Raw genomic sequence first — 23,420 nt, 5'->3', positions numbered from 1 at the left:
TTATTTTTTAATCTTGGAGGAATGTCTGATCACAGCTTTCGTCTGTTCCACACCATGTTTTTGAGTGTTCATTTGCTAGAGAGGATCGTCCCCCGTCACTTGTTTTTCTCGCAGTATTTTTGTATGGAAGACGTGTCTGCTTTTTTTGTGTTATTCATATTAGAAAGAACTGGCTTTCCTTGAAGCTGTTATCTGCTGAGGGTTTCTGCAGGAAGTGGCAGGGTGTGTTGGGGAGGAGTGGACCAGAGTAAGACCTGAACTTCGGAGTGTGAGGACTCCTTTCTCCCTTGCTCCAGCAAGGGACTGCTGCCTTCAGAGAAAGCTCCTCTGTGTTGTGGCCAGGCCTCTTTTCCTCTTCAAACCGAATCAAGTTCAGGAAGGCTTCTACCACCACCCCTTCTCTCCTCGGCTCCACTACCGATGGCGGTCTCCAAGAAACACGCCTTTGCCTTTCAAGGTAACACCATCACCTTGGAAAGGTGGGTTTTGTGTTGTGTTTCGGGAGACTTTCCACCTCTAGGCCCCCTAGGTACTTCAGTGTCTTTCTCCCCACCTCCCCCAGCATCCCCGCTCTGTTCTATCCCAGGTCAGCTCTGGGCAGTTCCCAAGTCGGTACACGCCCTCTCCCTAAGGAGGATCTCTGAGATCGGCCTCTCGGGTCTCCCTCGCCCTCTGTCACTCTCCCCAACCACTCCTGCTGGCTCTGCGTGGCTTCCTGCACTGCTCCACCTGTCTCCGTGGGCTTTGCTAGCACTTCTACATAACTTGGAGTGTGCGGTTTTTTTTTAACTGAAAAAATATTTCTTGTTGCTCTGTTTCTTTTTTAGGAAAAGAAGAAGAAAGATTCAGAATGAAATTATAGCCTTGTTCATGCTAGAAGATTTATTTTTACATTTAAGTGGTTAGAATAGCATGAAATATACCCTCCCCCCCGATATATAGTCTTCTAAAATGATTCTTAGATGTAAGATAAAACTTACCTCATACTTGCTCAACTCTTGAATTAACTTTTTTTCTTTGGCAATAAATTCTTCCTCCTCTTGTTTTAATTCTGTTGTAAGTTTTTCAATCTCGGCCAAAAATTCATTGATCTCTTTTTCTCTAAAACTGGTCTAATTAGAAAAAAAGTGAAGATTTGTCATTTGTCTTATAGCAGTCAGCCTTACATTTTCAAACAGCCAGATAAGTTAACATCTCTTTGCATGAGATTTGGCTCTGATTTCAGGTTATACTGTTTCCCAGTAACCACTGAGAGGTATTTTTTTTTTCCCTCCAGAGATTAATTTTTTTTCACCAAATAATATCTACAAGTGACATGAAGAAATGTGGAATAGGGGCTGGGGGAAAGGGGGTGGGCAGAGAGTAAATATAAGAGTTAAATAAATGATATTGGGTCTCTTTACTTTTAGAGATAGTTTCCCTAAAAACTACCCCCAAGTTTCTGGTTACATGTTTTAGAAACGTATTCTGGAAAGAACTCCTCCTTCATTTGCTAAATTCCTATAGTTAATACACAGCAAGTGAACACATTTCTTGAGAAAGTTACATAATTTACTCTAAACATGAAGTCAGCAGAAAGAAAAAGATCTTTTAATAAGATAAGGTTTAATTAAATATTGAAGGAGAATTACTGACGTGCAATATAGGGGATAATACCAAGTCCCTACAGTTTCCCTACCTCTTTTAATAATTCAGTGCGTTTAAGTTCTGCAGCCTGAATTTTATCTATTATTTCTTGTATTTCATTCTTTACCCTGGTTATCCATCGTGCATGTTTTTTCCGCAAACAAGCTATTTTCCACTGAGTTATAACACTAGAGATTAGAAAAGAATTAGCATTAAATTGACATAACAGTTTATCAAAAAGATGAAGAAACTCAAAGCAAAACAAATCCTATTATGATTATAGAAAATTGTTTGTGCTATTGGTGATGCAGTCTCTGCACATTAGCTGAAATAACAAGACAAAATGTTAACTGTCTCAATGCCGTCTCTCCAAGTTGCTTCACAGTAAGAAGTTGTGTCGGTACATCCAATAGGATAAGGGGCAGTGGACAAACCACACTTGGCCACTCACCGCCTTTACGTAAAGGATAGAAATGCGAAGGCTCAGGGGCAGGTGCAAAAAGAAGAGGCCCAGGCAGAAATAGTAATGGAATTACCTAAATTACCTAAAGGGCTAATAGGAGATTTCAAGCTTCTGGGTTCTCAAATTTTTCTCTCCACCATAATATTAAAAAGCCACATAATTGGAGAAGGGTAAAAATGTGCAATTGGAGTCTTATAAATAACATTAATAACAACAGCAATAACAGTAAAAAAATACAGCTAAGTTTTCGCAAGGCAAAGGTGCAGGGCACTGATCTAAATATTTTACGTGGACCATGTCATTCAGCAGTCACAGCTACCCGACAAGGTGGGTGCTACTACTACCCCCCACTGTATAGGGATGGGAGCAAGGAGAGATTATTAAACACCTTAGCCTCGGTCACATATAGTAAGAGGCAGGGCAACCAAAATGGGCCATCTGCAGAGCCTGTGCCTTAACCACTCTCCTCAGTCCCTGCACAGCACACCCTACTGGCCCAGACAGAAGCCTGGATGACAAGAGGCACTGCACAAATCTTGGCAATTTTCCTCTTTGGTGACTTCATTCAATTGAAATGGAAAACTTTGGTTCTGTCCAATGCCAAAAAAGTCAAACTAACAAACACGTCTAGATCCAAAAGAACTTACAAGACTTAATTTAGGAAAATCATTTGCTTGGACTCTAGCCAACAAGTACTCTGAGTTTCTCACAGCTTTGGGGCCCTGTTCACTAAGAGAACATATATGACTTATTATACACATGAACTTTTTTTTTTTTTTACCATCTCTGATTTTCTCTTTCCAGGTTATCACTCAGGATTTTTATTTGTTTCTGATATACTTGCTTTGTTGCTCTAAAAACAAGAAAAACAGATTGGATTTTGCATTTGTGGGAGCTGTTAGAATAAGTAAAAGACTTTATATCTAATTCTTATGCACAATAAGGCTACTGTCTAATTGGGAGACAAAATGAATTTTTTGAAACACTTAAAGCTTTTAGGGCAGACTACTAGAAAGACAATGACAATTTTGTGCAAGTGTAAACCGACGTTGCAAATATTGAAGTGGATACCCAATGGCAGAGAAGGACAGATTCTGGGGAGGCAGGTCTGAGGAAGGGTCATTGGAGGTTAATGCTTAATAGTGGGAGGAACACGGATAGCCAGAATGGAGGTGCAATCTTGCCAAGGAAAGGACATCATCATTTGCAAAGACACAGGGGAAGGAACAGCAAGTCATGACTCTTATGACCAAGGCAGACTTACTGCACACAGAGGATACGATGAGAAACAACACTGTGACACAGGAAGCGTTAAGGTCAACAAATTGGTGAGGAACTCTGGGTTCTAGGTGGAGTTCTGATTTGATACAATACATAATGCAGAAAGCTAATATAGATTCCTGAAGCAGGGGTAAGTAGTAAGGACGGGAGATTTTCTTGTGAATCCAGGATGTACGGAAATGCAAAGGTATTTGCATAGATATTAGAAGCCTTTATTATTTTTAGTCCCTTTTTTCCCTATTAAGTGCTTCATGCAAAGAAATGAATTGAAGGCCACATAAGTAAAATGTGACTTTATATCTTTTAAAAGATAGAAATATTCACAAATGAAACTTAGAATATGAAACGCTGTTAAATAAACTAGAAACACAACTGTGCTCATGTTTCTCTCTCTATTTGAAATCACGGTATGGGCTCTCAATTTGCTACCTAAATAAATCTAATATCCTCTCCTGGAACTGTGAGCTTCTTCACAATTTGCCCCAACCTTACTGATTTTATTTATTTACATATTTAATTTAATCCACAAAGGAGCTGAACTAGTTTGAAATAAAGCAACAATAATATAAAAAATCCTAAATGGATACCGACATTGGGCCACACATTTAGCTCTGAGCTTCCTAATGACCAGAGCAATGATGACACAATAATTGATTATAAATGTGCATTACTCATCAGGAAAATAAAACCCCACTCAACTCAATTCCATTTTCCCACTTTCTCATAGGGAAGAGTTCATAGTTTCCTTTCTGAAGCTGACATGATGAGAAATAGATGTTTAAACATATTAAACAATATAAGGACAAGCAACCGAAAAACTACGCTTCCTACTGCATTCTAGACTTCTGTTGGTACGTGCTCAATTTCATCACCGCCTATCTGGGTTCCATAAGCTGGTCTCTTCACTGTCCTATATTCAAATCATGTATCTCCCTGTGTGTGGTGATATTATTCCCCCATTTGATGAACAAGCAGAAAAATCCAACTTGTTTTTACAGGTCTAGTTCAAGTTTTAAATCCTTATACAACAAAGAAAGACTCTGACTGCACTTCCTCTCATTCTTCTCTGATTGTTCTTCTCTGATTGTTTTTTATAATTCATACTGTATTCTTTAGTCATATGTGGTTCATTAATTATTTCATGTGTGTTAGTCTTGCTCATCTGCCTAACTAAACTATAAGTTGCTTTATGCCCATTGTTAGTAGGAATGTAAAACAGTGGAATATTGATGTAGGACATTTTGACAATACCTATAAAAATGAAAAATAAGCATCCCCCTTTGATCCAGTAATTGAACTTTTAGGATTTTATTATAAAGAAATAGTCACATGGATGGACAGAGAAACAACTTTGAAAAATGTTTGTAATATACAAAACAGGAAAAAAACCCAAATGTCAATCAATAGAGTACTGGTTAAATAAAACATAGTATAATCTGTAAAAGGAATACTATGTTAGAGAAAAGAATGAGGGAAGAGGTCCCATATATACGATGTTTTCTGTTTATTTATTTATTTATTCATTCATTCATTCATCTATTTTGCTGAGGAAGATTAGCCCCGAGCTAACATCTGTGCCAATCTTCCTCTACTTTATATGTGGGTTGCCATCACAGTGTGGCTGAAGAGTGGTGTGGGTCAGTGCCCGGGATCCAAACCACCGACCCCAGGCCACCTAAGCAGAACACACCAAACCTAACCACTATGCCACGGGGCTGGCCCCTCTCTTTACTTTGAAATAGTTTCGAACTCCATGGGTAAGTGTAAAAATTAGTACAAAGAATTCCCATGCAACGTTTCACCAACTTCTCCAAATGTTACCATTTTACCATATTGTTTTATCATTCTACCAGATATAATTTTTTCCAGCTTTATTGAGATATAATTGACATATAACACCATGTAAGTTACCCAGATATAATTTTAAGTGGAAAAAGTCCAGTTATGGAAGAATACAATCCAATTTTTGGACACACATACACACACATATATAAGTACATACATTTGAAGGCACATATAGCGCACTGTTAGCAGTGATTATCTCTGTGGAGAGATAGAGAGATTAGGGTAACTTTTACTCTCTAAGTTACACATCTCTATATTTGAATTTCAAAATCAGGCACAGGCATTATGTTTTTAATCAGAAAAATTACAATAAAATTAAACTGATTTAGAATGGCAGGAATGAGCATCACAGGGCGTTGGTGTTTGGGCACATTCTGGTCACTAGACCCCTAACTGGTTCACTCCTTACATCCAGCAGCTTGTACAGAACTCAGAACCTGCAGATCCTGTCAATGAAGGAGTCAGTGATAATGACTTTTCTGGACTGCAAAATAGCCAATTATAAACCTCCTTTTCTACAGTATATTAGAATTGACATAGATTTATTGTTACAACTTATTAAAAAATAAATGCAGGCGGGCCAGCCTGGTGGCATAGTTGTTCAGTTCACGCATTCCGCTTTGGTGGCCTGGGGTTTGCAGGTTCGGATCCCGGGTGTGGACCTACACACCACTCATCAAGCCATGCTGTGGCGGCATCCCATATACAAAATAGAGGAAGATTGGCACAGATGTTAGCTCAGGGCTAATCCTCCTCAAGCTAAAAGAGGAATATTGGCAACAGATGTTAGCTCAGGGCCAATCTTCCTCACCAAAAACATAAAAATAAATGCAGAGAAGAACGAAGATTAAAAATTTCAAAGGCAACAAGCATACCGATGAAGATCACGCAGTGTGGCAAGTCCTTCTTCCATATTCTTGATGTCTACTTTTCTTTGTGAGAGGAAGTTTTCTTTCTGAGCAATAAATGCCAGTTGTTTCTGATTTCTACCATGAAAAAACAGAGTTATCATATGCTGAAGGTTGAAATCATCGTTTTTAACTCCTCAGCATGAGAAAACATGCAATCACAAATAAGAATTTAAATAATAGTTTGGAAAGTTCAGTTCATGAACGATTTACCAAACAAATTAGTAAAAATAGAAACAAAGTCTTTTTGCCAGTGGTGGCTAAATCCAAACTTACGAAAATTCCCAAGCCACAGAAAGAACAGTAACTGTAATAGTAAGTATAAAACAAGAGCAGTTCTATAGTCCTCCACTCCTCTGAGTTGGCATCTCTTTTACCATTTATCAATTTTGTCGTGTTCTTTTGTGAAATGTGAAGGATCAGTTAGACCAACTTCAAATACTGGCTTTACCTCTTCCTAGCAGTGTGACCTTGAAAAGAAACTTGACCTGTGCATAAACCTCAGTTTTCCCATCCGTAGAATGGGGATCACAGTGTCTACCTCACTGGGTGTAAGGATTAAATGAGATATAAAGTGCTTAAGCCAGTGTGTGGCACCCATGAGGCATTTTATAAAAAGGGGTTATTTTTTGTCTCCAACTTGCAGGGAGAATAATGGGGGGTTTAAGGTTTTGTTCAAGTTTCCAGACATTGATAGAAACATGCCGGTAACAGAAAGTGCTTTATCTAAGTGTCTCATCTTCTTCAAAACTGCTATGGACTGAACTGTGTCCTTGCAAATTCATATGTTGAAGGCCTAACCCCCAATGTGATGGTATTTGAAGATGCGGCCTTTGGGGGGTGATCAGGTTTAGATGAGGCCATGAGGGTGGGGCCCTCATGATGATATTGGTGCCCTCATAAGAAGAGACACCAGAGAGCTTGCTGTCTCTCTCTCTCCCCTGTGAGGACACGGTGAGAAGATGGCCATCTGTAAGCCAGAAAGAGAATTCTCACCAGAACCTGACCATGCTGGCACTCTGATCTCAGACGTCCAGCTTCCAGAACTGTGAGAAATAAACTTCTGTGGTTTAAACCACCCAGTTTATGGTATTTTGTTATGGCAGCCTGAGCTGAAGAAGACAAAAACCAATAACAGTAGTAAACATTTTAGTCTTACAATTATTTGTCATCAACATATTCTATCATTCAAATTGATAACTAACTTAGTATTGATCTGAGGAAAGCTTTTGTCTGAAGAGTACTAACAGTATCATTCTCAGTAGGCTATTCAGTTGGATGAGATGAAACGATTGCAGCAACTCTCTGCAGCTTAGATGCTACGACAATGACCATAAACTCAGCTTCACACAGTGGCCTGGACACTGTAATTACATTACCATGTGATCTAACTTTGAGTGTGGTAATGGATTATTACTTACATAATTCATGCTTACAAGATGTTACTCTGTAATATTCATTAAGAAAACATGTTGAATGCCCACTATCTGCTAAGCAATGTACGAGGTCCTGGGGATATAGGGCTGAATAAGACAGAGCAACTGCCCTGATCTGTTCATAGGTCAGTGGGACAAAGGGATTTGTACCCAGTTGATTACAATGCAGTGACTGATGAAAACGAATGACATCAGAGGGATGTTTCAGAAGGATCATTCTGGTGGAAGGGAGTTGGACAAGTTAGGGGTGGTAAAGCAGAAAGTAGGAAGAACTTTTGAGGGGCAAGCGAAACCAAAGAGGCTGAAAGGGATGAAAAGAATTGATTTTGGAGAGGAGGACATGATATATTTGAGTAATATTTGGGAGGTGGAATTGACCAGCCTTAGTGCTTGAATGGAGTCCAGTGGGTAGTGAATGATACGGGTTTCCTTGATTAATTTTCCAGTCTCTGGGTTAGGGGATCGTGTCAATGATCAGACCCTCCTCTGAGACAGGGAATACAGGTGCAGAGTCAGTTTCTGATTAAGGTAAATCTCACTATTTCTCTAGATAGTCTCATGGGCTAAAAGCATGATTATTCTTTCAAGAATCTGATTTAAAAGTAAAAATAATGCATTTGGTGTTTATAGATTTGATTTGACCCATATAAGGAAAGCATTATTCAGTATATACAGAGGCAGATTAGAATGTGTTTATTTATTATTGGTTAAAGAATATTTCATTGTTGTTAACAGATTTTAAAACCAGGATAAGCTTAAGTGGAGAGTCACCACTTTGATAGCAAGGAGAGCACCCCATAACTAAGGCATGTTAATTCATGTGTGGATCACGGATAGAAACATACTCATCGTAAATTTTCCGTTTCTGCATAAAAACTTTATCCTCCTCATTTAAGACAATCTTATATTGTCTGGTGAGAACATGCAATTTCTCTCGTAGATCTTTATTCTCTAAACGACATTTGTGTAGTTTTTCAGCCATCTAGAAAAAAAACCCAAAGGAATTGAGGTAGAGGACTCACTTCACCGTTCCTTTGAGGGAAGTAAGAGTCTGGTGGGCAACTCTCTAGAGCACTGGGTATATTGTTTAGCACACTATGGCTATGCCATAAATGTTGAATGTTTTAATTCTATATCAAATATGCAATTGTACATTTTGGGGCCTCTTCTATAAATTATGACAAAAGTGTAGAAAGGTAGTAAACACTGATGTAAAACTACAGAGTAATAATTCATATTGTAAGAAGAATTGGGATTAATAAACTGGGATCATTCAGCAAGATCTGTATATCCTTTTCCCAGAAGATAACCTATACTAGGGAAAAGAAAACGTAACAAAACTTTTGCTCAAAACCTCTTTGACTAGATATTATGTTTGCTTCTTGTTAAATATTTCTATTCAAGGACAAAAAATTAGTACCCATTCATGTCTGAATGAGGAAAGAAATTTGTGCTTAGATGTCACCATTGAATTGCTTCAAATGAGGTAATAAAGTTAGGTTTAGTAGGAATGGTAAGCCGACTTGTTCAAAATAAACTTCTGGCTGAAGATGACTAAAATAGCTGGATGAAAAACAAATTTTATTAAAAGTGTTGAAGAACTAAGAAGATAATGAGGAATTACTAGGCCTAATTGTACAAGAAGGCAGGAATCCAGAGTGGTAAATCCAGGACTAAAAACTCCCTTTACCCTGAGAATACTTACTGATATGGAAGAAACCACTTGGCAACTGAGTTCTGATTCTCTTACATGACAAGGGAGACAAAAGTCAACGCTTAGAACTCATCCAGGTGTTGAGCCTGATCAACTTCCCAATGCTTTAGTGTGGGATCCCAAAGAGCTTCACTCTCTGGAGAAGGGTAACCTAGAAGCTAATAAGCCTGTTAGAAGTGGTCCAGCCTGACTTCAATCACCAGAGAACCAGGGAACCTAAAGGAGAATGAAGATCACCTTCACCTAAGGGTGAAGACTGGTAACACCCCAGGCATCTGATAGAAGTGAATGAAAATCTGATCAAAATACCATAATCCTAGGTCTTAAATTGTTTCTACAAACATATTTTTCAAGTATAATGTCCAGCATACAGTTTTCCACCAGGAACAGAAGGAAATAAGACAGCATAAGCAAAAATTGGCAGAAACAACAGACTACAGAAACAGATCTACAAAAACATCAGATATTGGAGTTAGACACTGAACTATAAAAATACTATAACCAAAGTTTGGTTCACTATAACCAAAGAAATATTAGACATACTTGAAAATTATGGCAAGAATTAGGAACAGTAAAGAGTGACAAAGCAGATTTGAAAGCTACCAACTGAAAAATACAATAACCAAAATTAAGAACTCAAATAAGACCATTCTGCCCAGAATGTAGCAGGAGACAAAAAGTAGGAAATACAGAAAAAAGGGTAACATGCATAGAGGATACGTATGTTAGTACAAATAATTGCATATATGTAATTGGTGTCTCAGAAAGAGAGGGAAGAGAATGGGACAAAAGAAATATGTGAACAGATAATGGCTGAGAATTTTGCAGAACTTACAAAATACAGCAATTCACAGATTTAAGAAGCCCAATAAATCTCAAGTAGGATAAATAAAAAGAATAACTTGGACACATCATCGTGAAACAGAAAAACTAAGTCAAAGGGAACAAAGAAGACCTAAGGTTAATGAGCGATACACGATGTTCACGGATTGGAAGTTTCAATATTGTAAAAACGTAAAATCCTCTCCAAATTGATCTATAGATTTAATGCAACCTCAATCAAAATCCAAACAGGTTTTTGAGAGGACTTGACAGAATGATAGAAATTCAAAGGGCCAAGAATAGTGGAAGCAATCTTGAAGAAGAACAAAGTTGAAGAATTTATCCTACTAGCTATCAAGGCTTACTTTAAAACTACTAATTAAGAAGGTATGGTTTTAATACGAAGAGAGACAAATCCAAATGAACACAATAGAGACTCCACAGCTCCACACACATTTATGAGCCACACTTGATTTATGAAAAAAGTGCCACTGCAATATAGTGGAGGAAAGGACTATCTTTTCCTTAAACGGTGCTAGTTAATTGGAGAATCTTATGGAAAAATATGTATCTTGACCACCATCTCATCGCATACACACACACACACAAACACACACAGATCCCAGATGGCTTGTAGTTCTAGACGTGAAAGGTCAAACAATAAAACTTCTAGAAGATCATGTAGGAGAATATCCCCACGACACAGGGCACAAAAAGCATTAGCCAAAAAGGAAAAAATTGATAAACTGAACTTCATTAAAATTAATAAATTACATTCATCAAAAGATAGATATGTACTTAAAGATCGTACATTTATAGTGTATGTACTGTTCTGTATATGCGTAATATTTCATAATAAAAAATTAAAGTTAGAATAGAATTTTGTGTTATCATTGAACTTGTCTCCCATAACTCATGAGAATTAAGACCGGATGTCATCAAGAGTCCAGTTTCTACCCCAGTGGAAATAATAAATGGGTCAGAGCCCTGTTCCCTTTGACGTGGCCACTCACTTGTACTCATGGAATCTGGCTGAAGGCGATGGATTAAAGGGAAACCTCTCTGCACTTGCCCTTTGACTGAGTAAGCCATGCCAGTTTAGGGATGTTCAGACAGTCATGAGGGCTGGGAACTGTGGCGCTACCATCTGAAGGCTGCCTTACAGTTCCTACAATAGGGAATAAATGGAAAGGAAAAATATCTTATGCCCAGAGAATGAAAGACAACTTTAAAAATCAACCAACCAACCTTGTCTAGTTTCTGTCTTTCAGTATCCTGGCAACTGAAAGATTCAAAGTAGGTCTAGCCCAGAGGGAAGCCATCCCTGATACTGACAGCTCCAACCAGAAATGGAAGGAATTTAACTGGTACAAATCATTCTTCTGGGAGAGAACTGCCTTTGATGTCCCTGCCCCAGGGCATGGGAGCAGGCTTCAGAGGGAAGGCAAAGCTGTGCTTTGTAAAGGAGGGACAAGAATTTGGGTGTGAGGTGGTGGTGTATCCTGGAGCAAGAGGGTGGATGAGGAACTGCAAGCAAAAGAAAAGGAGGGGCACAAGATGGCATGTGTCTGCAGCGCGATTTCTCCCCAGCACCACTCAAATTTCCAACACAGTTTGCAATAGATCATCAAACGCTTACTGTTAGTATTAGATTTCTTTTAGAAACTAGTGAAAGGGATGAATTTGATACCCAGTTGACTTGGGGACAAAACAGAGATACAGAATGTAGGCAGAGGGTACCTGACACTACAAATTCTGGAATACTGAAATTAAGGATATATATACAGGAGTCGGGAGGGGACATCAAGGACATTTCACCTTCAGAGCAAGGGGCAAGAAGAACTTCAGTTATGTCTGGAGTGCATGTGTATTTGTATATCTATGTAAGTAAATGGGGTCATAGTATATGTACTGTTTTATAATATATTTGTCACTCAGTAATGCATTGTAAACTATTACTCATTTAATCAAGGCCCTTTTGTTGGACTTTAATTACATTTTCCCCCTAATTGTTCAACTATCATAATGAATGCTTCACTGAACATCTTGTGGATAAATCTTGGTTTACACCCATGATTATTTACTTAGGATATTTCTTTTAACCTAAGTTTAAAAATGTCTAGAGAATTCTCCTGGGTGCTAAATCTGACTCAAATATCCCACTAACATCGTTAAGTGCAGTAATGGGTTGCCACACTTCACAGGTACCACACAACAGCCAAAAGGTCCTAATTTTTCTAAATAATTCACAGGAAAAATGTCCATTAGTCACGGATATTCCTAATGTAAAATAACCACACTTACATGAAAAGTTACCAAAAAAATGATTCATCTTCACATGTACGACCTTTGCTCTTTCATATATTTAAAGTACTTTGGGAGGGGATAAATTCTTTAAATCAATTACTGTGAATGATCATTAATGAAAAATCTACTTTGAATGAAAAATCTACTTTTGGAAAATTCCACATTTCTCACATATATTTAAAATACAACCTAAAAATAAAATCTAATTATAATCTAAAAATTATCATTTCTATCTTCCTACCTGCTTTATCTTCTGCAAGAGTTCATTTTTTTCAAAATTAGATGCATCATCCAGTGCTTCCTTGTTATCTATAAAAAAACGGCTATGAACAAAGGAAGCCAAACAGATTCACATTAGGACACGTTTTTCTGGAAAGCCACGTTTCCTTATGACATCAGAATCTTCTGGTGCCCATCTCCCTAGGCAACATATTTATTTCTATATTTGTTAACCAAAAAAATTTACTCTTTTGAATTGATGAATTAATACTTCATTTATTTATTCATTCATTTATGAAACAATTAGTGAACACGTGCACTCTGCAGGTGTTCTAGGTACTAGAGATACAGCACAGGCAAAGTCCCTACCCTCATGGAAATTACAGTCTAGTGGAGTAGTCAGAATATAAGCAAGTTATCAAAAAAATAATAATATATTTCAGATAGTGTTAAGTTCGCCAAAGAACACAAAGTAGGGTAAAGGATAGAGAAATCCTGAGAGCGAGGATGTCACTTCAGATAGCATCTGATAGGTGGTTAGGGAAGACCTCTTGCGATGACTTGTGAAAGACACGAACGAAGAGAAGGAGAAGATGTGAAGATCTGAAGGAGGAGCTTTTCATGTAGAAGGAACAGCAGGTGAAAATATCCTGAGGCAGGAACAAGCTTGGTGTATTTTACGAAGAGAGGAGTGTGAGAAGGCTGGAGAAGTAGACAGAGACTAGATCATGTAGGGTCTTGAAGACAAGGTAGAAGTTCAAATTTTATTCTAAAAGGAACCAGGGGAAGATTTTTTTAAGCAAAGGAGTGACATGAACTGATTTACATCTTGTAAAGATGACTCTGGTTACTTAGTGGAGAAAGACAACAGTACAGGAAGATAGACCCTGTGGAAGGCTATGGCCGTGGGCCAGAAGAGATAACTGCCGCTCAGACTAAGGTTGCAGCAGTGGAGGTGGTGAGAAAGAGTTGGATTCAAGATGTATTTTCAAGATGAAAGCCATAGGACACACCTTTGGATTTGGCTGGAGTTAGAGTTGGGTTGGGGATAGCTTAGTTGGTTAAGTAGTGAGGAAAACAGGAATGGTAGATGACTCCTAGGTTTTTGGCTGGAGTAACTAGGTAAGTGGAGGAAAACTGAAGGAAGAGCTGTTTCAAGGAGGTGGGAAATTAAGAATTCTGTTTAGGACATGTTACATTTGAGATATAAGAGATATCCTCCAAGTGGAGAGGTCAAATAAGCTGTAGAGTATAGGCATGTAGAGGTCAGGGCTAGATATATACACTCGGGACTCTCTGGGGTACAGAAGACAATTAAAGCCATGAGACTGGATGAAATCATGTATGGAGAGTGTGAATAAAGAGTAGAGGATACTGAAGGGCTGAGAACTCCAAAATTTAGAGTCAGAAAGAAGAACTGGAACAAGTAAAGAGTCCTGAGAAGAAGCAATGTAGTGAGTGAAATAAGAGAATGGGATGTTTGGGAAGCCAAGTGAAGAAAATATTTCAAGAAGGTAGAAGTGATCATCCGTGTCAAACTCTATCAAGAATTCAAGAACTTTAACGAATAGACTAGATCACTAAAGTTTGGCAGGATGGAAACCACCAATAATCTTGACAATTTGGAAACCATTTCAGCTCTTTTAAAAAAGCATCTATGATTTTCATAGTCTCCTGCACTGTAATGGCAAATATATACTCAGTGTCACAAACTGTATGTCATTTATATACAACATTTAGCTTCCAATCCTCCACTTCTCATGTGTTGAAAACCAGCTGAATGGCAAAAAAAGACCACAGCAATTTAGAAAGGTAGGCATTGGATTTGCCTTTGTGATACAAACACATCATGCTGGGTATCAATAATAATAAAGAACAAAGATTACACTATCAACACCTCCTGTGGACTTGTGGAATATTTGAGTGCTCTTAACTGTCTACACAGAGAATTTAAATTCATGATTGAATGATTTTTGTTCTCCCTCAATATTTTGACCTCAAAATAGGTAACAAGCTTGCAAATTAAAGATTTCATGGGGAGAAATTAAAGCTTATAGATTAATAGGAAGATGAGTTTGTGCAAATTATTTTAGTTTCTTGTATAATTTATTTCTAAACAATCTTATAGTATATTATAAAACAACACTGTTTGATTCTTCAAATCCACCAGCCAAGATCTAGGTTGCCTCTCTCCACCTCCATAGATAGAGAAAATGAACAAAGGGAGAAAATAAAAAGAATACAGAGAATTTTCTTTTAATTTGCCAAGTAATGAAGAGGAAAAAGTATAGTTTTATTAATTAAAAGAGGGGTAACCTATATCCTCAATCACCAAATTAATCAAAAGCACTTTTCCTCAGTGAGATTCCACATTAACAAAAACTCTTGAAAAGCTGGGATTGCAAAAAACAAAAGATAAGCCATTAAAAATTGAAAATCAATGAATCCCCATTTCTTTCTTGAACATATATTTAAAACAAGTTAGCTAACATGAAGACTGCTTATAAATAAAACTTCACGAGTGTAGCAAGACTTTTAATCATAACTCCTAGAAATAATTTAAGAGCTAATCTATATCTTCCACTATGATTCTTTGCCTAGTTTTTCTTTAAATTATGTATGAACTATAACTATTGAATCACTTTCAAAGAAGATTTTTCATTCTGGGTTTTAATTGTAATATTACTTGAGCTTTTCTATTTTAAAATCTGGTACTGAACATAAAGATTATTGCCTGTTTTATGGACTGATGATGGAGGAGAAGCATTGTACTGTGCAATTGCTATTTTAGAAGACATAATTTTAATCATAATCCATTCAAACCTATGTAGAAAGGAGCCATATTATAGCAGGATTCCTCAGGTGAAGTTACTTTTAGGGAATCTGCTCAGTCCACAATTTGTCTTTCAAACCGTCAGCAAACCCTGGGGGTAGGCCCGGAAGCCATATTTGTATTCTAAGACCCCACCTTCCTGTCCAGAGCTGAGCCAGCTTCTGATGGGAAAGCTGGGAATTCTTCTGGGAGAGAGTCTATTGGTCAATCCCTAGAGATAGATGGACCTGTGACAGGTAAACTCAGACGGTTCGGAGTGGCCATACTTAGCCACCGGCTTACCAAGAAGGGAACATAGCATGGAGATAAAGAGAGAAGAATGAAACACACTCACAAGAGGAAGCAGAGACTGTGGGCCTTGGGATGGAAGGAAGATTTCCTTCAGTTTCTGGTTCCAGTCCCATGGGTAGAAGTTTTTGCCCTGAGGCTTCCCTGTATTTTCTCAACAAGTTCTGTAAGTCCCCCTTGACTAAGAACAACAACTGTAACAACATGGTAGGTGAGTTTGTAGCCTTAAGGCAGGTCCCACTAATGTCCTCTCCCAGGAGCATATCTGTTTGAGGGAGTCAGGAACTGAAGTGAGGATAATATATTCCAAAGAGTCCCTCTGTTTTCCTAAACTGACCACATCATCCTCAATTTTTTCTCTTGATCATCTGAAAGACTGGTTAATTTCACAATAAAGAGGTGGTTCTATAAAGCTGACAATCACACAAACTTTAGTAAATTAAGAGAATATAATTTTCATCTAATATTAAAGAAATATTTTTAAAAATGAAAGGAACATAACATGCGGAAATGCTTCAGTGAAAATAAAGTATCATGGGGCTGGCCTGGTGGCACAGCGGTTAAGTGCATGTGCTCCGCTTTGGCAGCCCGGGGTTTGCAGGTTGGGATCCTGGGCGTGCACCAACGCACCACTCATCAAGCCATGCTGTGGTGGCATCTCATATAAAGTAGAGGAAGATGAGCACAGATGTTAGCCCAGGGTCAACCTTCCCCAGCAAAAAGAGGAGGATTGGCGACAGATGTTAGCTCAGGGCTAATCCTCCTCACCAAAAAAAATAATAATAATAATAAAAAAATAAAGTATCATGCTTACATTTTATCCTCCAGGATCTTACAGGATTTCTTCATTTCTTCGACCTCTTGTTCCCAATGTCTTATTGATTCGTGTAGTTGTGCAATCTCTAAATTGTGATCGCTAAGAACCTAGGAAAAAGTCAATAGAAATATGGCATTCCATCATCACCAAATGATTCACGACAGCAGTTCAATTTGACATGGTTGAAACCTTGTTTATGACTCGTTTTACAATTTCCATAAGACTCCACTCAGTCTCACATGCCCCTACTCACTCAATCGCCTCTGGCTGGGAGTGAAGGGATTTACCTCAGGAGGTGATCAATGACTTTACTCTCCTGCCTGCATGTTCCTTGAGGCATACCATACCTTGGAATGCAAGGACACATCTCATTCATCCGCTCTCATGCCCTAATCTTTGAGACTAACCAGACCACCTAATACTTTCTCCTTTGACATTTCTTTAGAGTAGTAAAATAGCTAAAATCATATATAATGGCCCCGCACAGACACTTGCACTGCAGCTCCTGACTGCCCATGGGTCCTGTCCCCACGCAGCTCCTGACTGCCCACGGGTCCTGTCCCCACGCAGCTCCTGACTGCCCACGGGTCCTGTCCCCACGCAGCTCCTGACTGCCCACGGGTCCTGTCCCCACGCAGCTCCTGACTGCCCACGGGTCCTGTCCCCACGCAGCTCCTGACTGCCCACGGGTCCTGTCCCCACGCAGCTCCTGACTGCCCACGGGTCCTGTCCCCACGCAGCTCCTGACTGCCCACGGGTCCTGTCCCCACGCAGCTCCTGACTGCCCACGGGTCCTGTCCCCACGCAGCTCCTGACTGCCCACGGGTCCTGTCCCCACGCAGCTCCTGACTGCCCACGGGTCCTGTCCCCACGCAGCTCCTGACTGCCCACGGGTCCTGTCCCCACGCAGCTCCTGACTGCCCACGGGTCCTGTCCCCACGCAGCTCCTGACTGCCCACGGGTCCTGTCCCCACGCAGCTCCTGACTGCCCACGGGTCCTGTCCCCACGCAGCTCCTGACTGCCCACGGGTCCTGTCCCCACGCAGCTCCTGACTGCCCACGGGTCCTGTCCCCACGCAGCTCCTGACTGCCCATGGGTCCTGTCCCCACGCAGCTCCTGACTGCCCATGGGTCCTGTCCCCGCACAGCTCCTGACTGTCCACGGGTCCTGTCCCCATGCTGAACACAAAATAAAGGTGCATGAAGGACTGAGCAGGTCATGTCTGAAAATTCCTTTTCAACCCGCGACTCAGCGGCCCCACATCAAATTCACTAAATATTCATGTATTACCCACTCAACTTTTACATTGGGGGTGTCCTTTAGTTAAAATAAAAAGCAATCATTATGCTTGTTTCTTCACAAAATAACCTTGGACAGAAATAATCCTGAAATCATCAGAAAAAAAAAATTGGGGGGAGAGCAACCAAATATAGCAACGAGAATGTGAAAACTATAAAATAACTTTCAAGACATGAATTCATTTTGACTACCATTTAAAAAAATTAAACAAATCTGTATTTTCATAATCATCTTCAAAATATTATTCCAGGATACTAGAATGTGTATTATAAAAAAGTCAAAACAAATTGGATCTTTTACCAAACTGGTTCACGCTGAAAAGAATTTTTCATAATAGTTAATAAGTATTTTGGAAATGGAACAATTGGGTATTATGAAAAATTGTTAGCATGATTTAAAAGAAGGAAATATGGGTGGAGAAAATTCATAATGAAACAGATATTTTTATTATTTTTATTTTTATTTTGTTAATTTTTTGTTTATTGCAGTAACATTGGTTTATAACATTGTATAAATTTCAGGTGTACATCATTATACTTACATTTCTGCATAGATTACATCATGTTCACCACCCAAATACTAATTACAACCCATCACCACACACGTGCCGAGTTATCCCTTTGGCTCTCCTCCCTCCCCCCTTCCCCTCTGGTAACCACCAATCCAATCTCTGTCTCTACGTGTTTGTTTATTGTTGTTATTATCTACTACTTAATGAAGGAAATCATACGGTATTTGACCTTCTCCCTCTGACTTATTTCACTTTGCATAATACCCTCAATGTCCATCCATGTTGTCACAAATGGCTGGATTTCATCGTTTCTTATGGCTGAGTAGTATTCCATTGTGTATATATACCACAGCTTCTTTATCCATTCGTCCCTTGATGGGCACTTAGGTTGCTTCCAAGTCTTGGCTATTGTGAATAATGCTGCAATGAACACAGAGGTGCATGTATCTTTATGCACTTGTGTTTTCAAGTTCTTTGGATAAATACCCAGCAGTAGAATAGCTGGATCATATGGTAGTTCTATCTTTGATTTTTTGAAGAATCTCCATACTGTTTTCCATAATGGCTGCACCAGTTTGCACTCCCACCAGCAGTGTATGAGAGTTCCCTTCTCTCCACATCCTCTTCAACACATGTTGTTTCCTGTCTTGTTAATTACAGCCATCCTGACGGGCATGAGGTGATATCTCATTGTAGTTTTGATTTGCATTTCCCTGATAGTTAATGATTTGGAACATCTTTTCACGTGTCTGTTGGCCATCTGTATATCTTCTTTGGAGAAATGTCTGTTCAGGTCTTTTGCCCATTTTTTAATTGGGTTGGTAGTTTTTTTGTTGTTGAGATGCATGAGTTCTTTATATATTTTGGAGATTAAGCCCTTATCAGATGCATGGTTTGCAAATATCTTCTCCCAATTGTTAGGTTGTCTTTTCGTTTTGTTGATGGTTTCCTTCGCTGTGCAGAAGCTTTTTAGTTTGATGTAGTCCCATTTGTTTATTTTTTCTATTGTTTCTCTTGCCCGGTCAGACATGGTGCTTGAAAATATGGTGCTAAGACCGATGTCGAAGAGCGTACTGCCTATGTTTTCTTCTACAAGTTTCATAGTTTCAGGTCTTACATTCAAGTCTTTAATCCATTTGGAGTTAATTTTTGTGTATGGTGTAAGGTAAGGGTCTACTTTCATTTTTTTGCATGTGGCTATCCAGTTTTCCCAACACCATTTGTTGAAGAGACTTTCTTTACTCCATTGTATGTTCTTGGCTCCTTTGTCAAAGATTAGCTGTCCATAGATGTGTGGGTTTATTTCTGGGCTTTCGATTCTATTCCATTGATCTGTGTGTCTGTTTTTGTGCCAGTACCATGCTGTTTTGGTTACTATAGCTTTGTAGTATACTTTGAAATCAGGGAGTGTGATACCTCCAGCTTTGTTCTTTTTTCTCAGGATTCCTTTACTTATTCGGGGTCTTTTGTTGTTCCATACAAATTTTAGGATTCTTTGTTCTATTTCTGTGAAAAATGTTGTTGGAACTTTGATAGGGATTGCATTAAATCTATAGATTGCTTTAGGAAGTATGGACATCTTAACTATGTTAATTCTTCCAATCCAAGAGCATGGAATATCTTTCCATTTCTTTGTGTCTTCTTCAATTTCTTTCAGCAATGTTTTATAGTTTTCCATGTACAGCTCTTTCACCTCTTTGGTTAAGTTTATTCCTAGGTATTTTATTCTTTTTGTTGCAATTGTAAATGGGATGGTATTCTTAATTTCTCTTTCTACTACTTTGTTGTTAGTGTATAGAAATGCAACTGATTTTTGTATGTTGATTTTGTAGCCTGCAAATTTACCATATTCGTTTATTACTTCTAAAATTTTTCTGGTGGATTCTTTAGGGTTTTCTATATATAAAATCATGTCATCTGCAAATAGTGACAGTTTCACTTCTTCCTTTCCAATTTGGATCCCTTTTATTTCTTTCTCTTGCCTGATTGCTCTGGCTAGGACTTCCAGTACTATGTTAAATAGGAGTGGTGACAGTGGGCATCCTTGTCTGGTTCCTGTTCTTAGAGGGATGGCTTTCAGTTTTTCACCATTGAGAATGATATTAGCTGTGGGTTTCTCATATATGGTCTTTATTATGTTGAGGTACTTTCCTTTTATACCCATTTTATTCAGAGTTTTTATCATAAATGGATGCTGTATCTTGTCAAATGCTTTCTCTGCAACAATTAAGATGATCATGTGATTTTTATTCTTCATTTTATTAATGTGGTGTATCACGTTGATTTATTTGTGAATGTTAAACCATCCCTGCATACCTGGAATAAATCCCACTTGATCATGGTGTATAATCTTTTTAACGTATTGTTGTACGTGATTTGCTAGTATTTTGTTGAGGATTTTTGCATCAATGTTCATCAGTGATATTGGCCTGTAATTATCTTTTTTTGTGTTGTCCTTGTCTGGTTTTGGTATCAGGGTAATGTCGGCTTCATAGAATGAGTTAGGGAGCTTCCCCAACTCCTCAATTTTTTGGAAGAGTTTGAGAAGGATAGGTATTAAGTCTTCTTTGAATGTTTGGTAGAATCCACCAGGGAAGCTGTCTGGTCCTGGACTTTTATTTTTGGGGAGGTTTTGATTACTGTTTCTATCTCCTTACTGGTGATTGGTCTATTCAAATTCTCTACTTCTTCTTGATCCAGTTTTGGAAGGTTGTATGATTCTAAGAATTTATCCATTTCTTCCAGATTGTTGAATTGGTTGGCATATAGCCTTTCATAGTAATCTCTTATAATCTTTTGTATTTCTGAGGTGTCTGTTGTAATTTCTCCTCTTTCATTTCTGATTTTACTTATTTGTGCCTTCTCTCTTTTTTTCTTGGTGAGTCTAGCTAAAGGTTTGTCAATTTTGTTGATCTTTTCAAAGAACCAGCTCTTGGTTTTATTAATTTTTTCTATTGTTTTTTTGGTCTCTATTTCATTTATTTCTGCTCTGATTTTTATTATTTCCCTTCTTCTACTGATTTTGGGCTTGGTTTGTTCTTCTTTTTCCAGTTCCTTTAGGTGCATTGTTAGATTGTTTATTTGAGATTTTTCTTGTTTGTTGAGATAGGCCTGTATCGCTATAAACTTCCCTCTTAGAACCGCTTTTGCTGTATCCCATAAATTCTGGCATGTCGTATTTTCATTTTCATTTGTCTCCAGGTATTTTTTTATTTCTTCTTTGATTTCTTCATCAACCCAGTCATTGTTCAGTAGCATTTTGTTTAATCTCCACGTATTTGTGGCTTTTCTGATTTTCTTCCTATAGTTGATTTCTAGTTTCATACCGTTGTGGTCAGAAAAGATGCTTGGTATTATTTCAATTTTCTTAAATTTATGGAGACTTGTTTTGTGGCCTAATATGTGATCAATCTTGGAGAATGTTCCATGTGAATTGGAAAAGAACGTGTATTCTTTGGTTTTTGGATGGAATGCTCTGTATATATCTACTAGGTCCATCTGTTCTAGTGTGTCATTTAAGGCCAATGTTTCCTTATTGATCTTCTGTTTGGATGATCTATCCGTTGGTGTAAGTGGAGTGTTCAAGTCCCCTACTATTATTGTGAAACTGTGTATTTCTCTTTTTATGTCTGTTAATAATTGCTTTATATATTTAGGTGCACCTACATTGGGTGCGTAGATATTTACAAGTGTTATATCCTCTTGTTGGATTGTTCCCTTGATCATTATGTAATGCCCTTCCTTGTCTCTCTTTACAGTTTTTGTTTTAAAGTCTATTTTGTCTGATATGAGTACTGCTACCCCAGCTTTCTTTTCATGCCATTTGCATCGAGTATCTTTTTCCATCCCTTCACTTTCAGTTTATGAGTGTCTTTAGGTCTGAAGTGTGTCTCTTGTATGCAGCATATATATGGGTCTTGTTTTTTTATCCAATCACCCACCCTATGCCTTTTAATTGGAACATTTAGTCCATTGACATTTAAAGTAGCTATTGATAAGTATGTACTTACTGCCATTTTTAACTTTTTTTTTGTCACTGTTTTAGTAGTCCTTCTCTGTTCCTTTCTTCTTCTATACAGAATTGATGGTCTCTTTAGTTTGACCTCTGTCTGAAAGCTGTACTCTTTAACTCCCCTCCTCCCTCATTTTATGTTTTTGATATCATATCTAACCTTTTTTCTGTGCATTTGTATCCATTACCCTCTTATCGTGGAAATAGATAATTTTTCCTGTTTGTGGTCTTCTCTTTTCCCCTTAAATAAGTCCCTTTAACATTTCTTGTAGCACTGGTTTCTTGGTGACAAACTCCTTTAATTTTTGCTTGTCTGGGAAATTTTTGATCTCTCCTTCCATTTTGAATGATAACCTTGCTGGGTAGAGTATTCTTGGCTGTAAGTTTTTTCCTTTTAGCACTTTAAATATATCGTGCCACTCTCTTCTAGCCTGTAAGGTTTCTGCTGAGAAGCCAGCTGATAGCCTTATGGGGTTTCATTTGTATGTAACTTGACTTTCTCTTGTGGCTTTTAGGATTCTCTCTTTATCTTTAATTCTGGACATTTTGATTATGATGTGTCTTGGTGTGGGCCTCTTTGGGTTTATCTTGTTTGGGGCTCTCTGTGCTTCCTGCACCTGGATGTCTGTTTCCTTCCTTAGGTTAGGGAAGTTTTCATCTATTATTTCTTGAAATAGATTCTCTGCCCCTTTGTCTCGCTCTTCTCCTTCCAGGACACCTATAACACGGATGTTAGTGTGCTTGATGTTGTCCCAGAGGTCCCTTAGACTGTCCTCATTCTTTTTAATTCTTTTCTCTTTTACCTGTTCAGCTTGGGTAATTTCTTCTAGTCTTTCATCCAGCTCACAGATCCATTCTTCTGTATCCTCTACTCTGCTTTTGAGTCCCTCTACTGAATTTTTCATTTCTAGTATTGTATTCTTCATTTCTGATTGGTTCTTTTTTATATCTTCCATTTCTTTGTTGACATTCTCACTGAGTTCCTCTATTCTTCTCCTCACATCAGTGAGCATCCTTAACACTCTTTGTTTGAGCTCT

At 38.4% G+C, this 23,420-nt stretch overlaps 1 protein-coding gene across 1 annotated transcript in view; it reads right to left on the bottom strand.

Annotated features, from left to right (window-relative positions):
- CCDC175 (coiled-coil domain containing 175) overlaps positions 1 to 23,420 on the bottom strand; it is a 68,632-nt gene that overhangs the window by 25,801 nt on the left and 19,411 nt on the right. The window contains exons 7-13 of the mRNA XM_087448429.1: positions 16,557 to 16,666; positions 12,644 to 12,725; positions 8,405 to 8,541; positions 6,091 to 6,201; positions 2,871 to 2,942; positions 1,679 to 1,814; positions 981 to 1,112 (exon numbers count right to left, since the gene is read on the bottom strand). Coding sequence (XP_087304555.1) covers positions 981 to 1,112; positions 1,679 to 1,814; positions 2,871 to 2,942; positions 6,091 to 6,201; positions 8,405 to 8,541; positions 12,644 to 12,725; positions 16,557 to 16,666 — 780 coding nt within the window. The remainder of the gene's footprint in view (positions 1 to 980; positions 1,113 to 1,678; positions 1,815 to 2,870; positions 2,943 to 6,090; positions 6,202 to 8,404; positions 8,542 to 12,643; positions 12,726 to 16,556; positions 16,667 to 23,420) is intronic.

This window comes from Ceratotherium simum, chromosome 24 (genome assembly GCF_057802395.1).
Source record: "Ceratotherium simum simum isolate JZ-2026a chromosome 24, ASM5780239v1, whole genome shotgun sequence".
NCBI lineage: Eukaryota > Metazoa > Chordata > Mammalia > Perissodactyla > Rhinocerotidae > Ceratotherium > Ceratotherium simum.
This window is presented reverse-complemented; position numbering and strand designations above follow the sequence as displayed.